General features: G+C 39.9%; 1 protein-coding gene across 1 annotated transcript; it reads right to left on the bottom strand.

Moving 5' to 3' along the window:
• Positions 1–2,136: 2,136 nt before the first annotated feature.
• On the bottom strand, positions 2,137–4,053 carry BTG4 (BTG anti-proliferation factor 4). The gene is made up of 4 exons (XM_009512485.2): positions 3,837–4,053; positions 3,109–3,246; positions 2,741–2,936; positions 2,137–2,581 (listed from the first exon to the last, which is right to left on the bottom strand). Exons 1-4 carry the CDS (start codon positions 4,007–4,009, stop codon positions 2,405–2,407), a joined length of 684 nt encoding a protein of 227 aa, XP_009510780.1. The 5' UTR covers positions 4,010–4,053; the 3' UTR covers positions 2,137–2,404.
• Between the last annotated feature and the right edge of the window lie 200 nt (positions 4,054–4,253).

The raw sequence follows: 4,253 nt of genomic DNA on the forward strand, positions 1-4,253 counted from the left end.
GCCCAAGTAACTTTATCTACACAATTACACATTAAGAAAAAAGATATGTTCTCTACCACTGAAAACAACTTGCCCAACCCAGACAGCTTTTACATGTTCCTAAATCACCATGTTTCAGCTGCTCTGTAGTACCACCTATACAGGAATGCAAGTCCTGCACTGTTAAAGATGGCCACTGCTCTTAAGCTTGGAGAAACAGTCTTTCCTCATCCCACATTGAAGATCCAAACCCTGAAACACATGAAATATTCAGTATTTCCTGATCAATGAAACATCATCTCTTCTCTGCCCACCACAGCCTCTGATTTAGGTAAAAAGCAATTGGGGAAAAAGCAGAGTCACCTAAAAGCCTTTCTTCCCCAGTGGTACAAGACTTCATGGAGCACAGGACAAGATTCAAATTATTCCAGCAGTCACTGAATACCCTCAACACTATTTGATGAACAATACTGTTACCTCATTATACAACACTGAGAAATAGTTGGATTGTTTACCTTCACAAATTATGTACCTATTCCATTATCTCAGAATTGCTGAATCAATTGTTCGTACCTTCACCTAATACAAAAACGCTTATTTTGTTCTTACTAGGAAGAAACCCACTACTGATTACAATAAAGGGAGTAAGCTGCTACAGTGCAAGCTCTAGTATCAAATCTGCAAGAATTAGTTGGAAACACTGCTCTGACTTACAGTAACGAAGCCTCTCCTCACATTTTATTTATTCAGTTTGATCAACACCCCACAGATTGCAATATTCACACATAAAATACAGACTTGAAAAGGAAGTCTCCTAAAAAGGAAATTTGTAGTTACAGGAAGTGTAAGACTTACTTTTTATGAGTACTCTACTGAATCCTATCAATACAAATGTTAGTGCAAAATTCTTGTGCAAAAGTACATGTGACTGATGGGGGTTTTTTGCGAAGAAACATGGACCAAGTCACAGGGAAGCATAACTGACACATAACTAAGTAGTTGATTACAGTCCTTGGCCACCTTCTAATTATTCCCATCCCCACCACATTTGAAAAGTAAGCTAGGATACAGTTTATCAAACACCGAAGGCTTGACACAGCAAGTATCTAAAAAAAAAAAGTCATAAGTGTGTAAAGCTAAAATCTATAGTATAGCTTTAATTCTTTCTTTTTGGATTCACTTATACAGGTAACCCTCCAATCTTGAACTGGCTTCTACTCATCTGCTTTAATAGGACAAAAAAATGCTTCCCCTTCAAAGATATTTATTAGGAGGTTTTTTCCATCATTGCTTATTAGGTAAGTTGGGCTACGGCAAATAGATGTAGCTACAGTAAGTGACAACTGTAGGTATTTACATGAGCCATTAAGTTTTGACAAACTAGTTTGTTCACCATTTTGACCAGATAAACCAGCAAGACAGAAACTATTAACATCACTCTTGTAACCCTTACGCCCCACAGTGTAACAAGCAGGCAGTGATGGAGTAGGTGACAAGTCAGTAGGAAGGCATACTGCAAGTCAGAGCAAAGTTATCTTGATTTTCACCGTTTGAGACCAGAGTTTTTACTCAGTACTGAAAACAATATCCCAAAGCATAGTTTTGAAGCCCAGTAGTATTCCAACAAGTCCTTTTCCACTGAAAGTGAAGTCTCCATCTGTCTGCAGTTCCGGATTAGCTAGAAGACAGTTTGACGCAAGTTGTCCAGAGCTAAGAGAAAAGCTTCCTATGGGCCACAGTACTGTAAACTGTCAGGCATCCTTAGAGATAACAGCCCCATCATTCTACAAGAGGATGTGTTAGCTTGCAACTGTGGAAAGCTACCACACCATGTATTCACCCCTCTCCTGCCCATGAGACTGTGTTCTTCTGACAGGTAAACTACAGTCTAGAGGCAAAAGCCCAACTGGAGCCCCAGGGCAATCTTTCACAGCTGCATATACCAAAGCTTCACTCAAGGGGGAGCATAGAGGTAATTCTGCTTGTGTTATGTAGATGCTTTGCTCACAATACAGCTACCCTTGCTACCTTTGCCAGAAGGAAGCACACTATTATCCAAAGAAACTTAAAGGATGTCTTTATCTTCCTTGACTTGCTTGTATTTTCACCAAAAAGCTTTTTAACTCCCTTCAGGGCACTCATCGCAGATCAGACAGCTTTTAAAAACACATGAGTAGATTTATTGATATATGCATTTCCTTTTTAACTTCTAAGTAGAGTCTCACATTAATATCCAATCTTATGTTAACATTAATAAACCATTTAAAAGGTTATATAATAAAACCCCAAAGTTTCAGATGTACAAAGTAAGAGATAAGGATTAGACAGTAAGTGCTTTCTGGTTTTATGAAACTTTGTCATGCCAGCCTTCATCCCATACCACAGCTCAGTGTTTTAACAGCCTATAACAGGTGTAGCCACCGATCTATCGCTTGGTGTTGATCCAGTGGTATCTATCAACACGTGGTCCTGTTAAAGCAGCTGTTGGCCTGTAGATTTTGTAACCCCTGTGCTGGGCATAGTATGAGCCATCAGTCATATAGGTCTTCCTATGAAGATACTGAGACCAGGGCTGTATGGGTGCCTTGCAGTAGTCACTGAACTAAACAGCAAGAAATGAGATAATGTTAAGATGTGTTTGGGAAAGAGGGGAGTTAAGTCTGGCCAGCAGTTGGTAAATCTATTGCATTCTTCCATGAGGGAGCCTAAAGGGCAGATACTAGTGCTTACTGAAAGCCACATACCATTACCACATTCTTACCTGGTAGACACTGTTAGGATTGCTGACAGTAGGGATAGCTTTCGGCTCCTTGTTGAAGCTCTCCTCATCTGAGGAAATGCCAGAATGATAGTCTAGGGCTGCTCTGTCAACAGCATAGCTGATCTGCTGAGGAAGTTCTGGGTTCTCCTCTCCTTCAAAGTGCGCAATTGTGAAAGGCCTGTTCTTCTCACCATACCTGAAAGTGACCGTGTTCATATAATGCAGCTCTGCACTAACAGCATGGATATCTGTTAATAGCTAAGAGCCGTAAGTACACCCTCAAACACTAAGACTCTAGTAACAGGCTTGGAGTTGATCAAGGTTATACAGGGCACTGGACATGCGTTAGTCACAGCTTCTCAACTCACCTGCAACACACCTCAAATGGATCAACCCATAGTGTCATCTCTTTTGGCAGACCAAGCTTATTGAAGTCCACGTTACTCTCCACACAAGCTTGCTCCAGTAGTGGATCTCTTCTCTGATGTTTGTTTATCCTTATACATCTAGGTAAGAACAAAGTGTAGGTGAATTTAAGATTTCATGGCAGCTTTGCAAGTTTTGCTCATACAGAAACACACTTTAGTTCACTATTAATTTTCTAAGTACATTTAGCCTGTTGATGCAAGTTCTTACTTATAGCCCCAACCAGCAAGTTACCCTAACAAGCTGATTTATAAACCCAAAGAAGGTTTTGGGTTTTTTAAACACATAATGCAGCAACTTACTTAATCAGTAATTTTTAGGACTATTAAAAGCACTTACAAACAACTCCACGAGTCAGTTTAAGACCACTTGTATTCTGCACTGAAGAAGTCAAGACACTTCATGCATACTGTCTGAAGATTTCCACCTCAGCTCTCTAGCCACACCTACATAGGCACACACTGTGAAACCACTTTCAAAGTAAGTGCCTCTTCACTGGTTAATAACACTTCTTCCCTAGAGCTTAAGGGATAGGTAAGTGGTTCTCTTTCAGTTTTGTGTTGCTTACTTCCAGTTTGAGGGTTCCAGGCACTGAGAGGGTACTCACAGCATTCTGAATGTCATGCAAAAGGCTCTGTTCCCCCTCCTTTTCTACTAAGGGTCCTCTTACCTGAAGGCTTGTCCTCTCGATGGATTGTCTAAGTACCAGTGATTCTTATACTTTTCAAACAGTATTGTCGTCAGCTTAGCTGCAAATTTCTCCATTTTAGGCTTGCTCAGCTTGTCTTCCCTTTTCACTAGCCTTGTGATGAAAAAGACTGTGGCAGCAATTTCATCTTTCATTTTAAATTGAAGTGCACAAGCTGTTGAATAGTCATCAGTAGAGATGAGACACTACACTAGAGAGATTTAATAACATTGAGGTACTACAAGTTCCAAGGACAGATATTGCAAAACCTGTATAACATGTGACAGATAGAGCCTAAGTAAGCCAAATCACCAAATAACTGATAGATTTAGTTCTGAGTAGTAAAACCTATTTAATGCATTATTAGAAATCACTCACACTAAACAAGTTAACAGTATT

Source organism: Phalacrocorax carbo, chromosome 21, assembly GCF_963921805.1.
Source record: "Phalacrocorax carbo chromosome 21, bPhaCar2.1, whole genome shotgun sequence".
NCBI classification, from domain to species: domain Eukaryota; kingdom Metazoa; phylum Chordata; class Aves; order Suliformes; family Phalacrocoracidae; genus Phalacrocorax; species Phalacrocorax carbo.

What these genes read in the sequence shown, in the direction of transcription:
- BTG4 (XM_009512485.2), bottom strand. Translation starts at nt 4,009, where the DNA reads ATGAAAGATGAAATTGCTGCCACAGTCTTTTTCATCACAAGGCTAGTG. An exon ending in CCATTTGAGGTGTGTTGCAG is followed by an intron (nt 2,937 to 3,108) that starts GTGAGTTGAGAA and finishes GGTCACTTTCAG; the next exon opens with GTATGGTGAGAAGAACAGGC. An exon ending in ATCCTAACAGTGTCTACCAG is followed by an intron (nt 2,582 to 2,740) that starts GTAAGAATGTGG and finishes CTTGCTGTTTAG; the next exon opens with TTCAGTGACTACTGCAAGGC.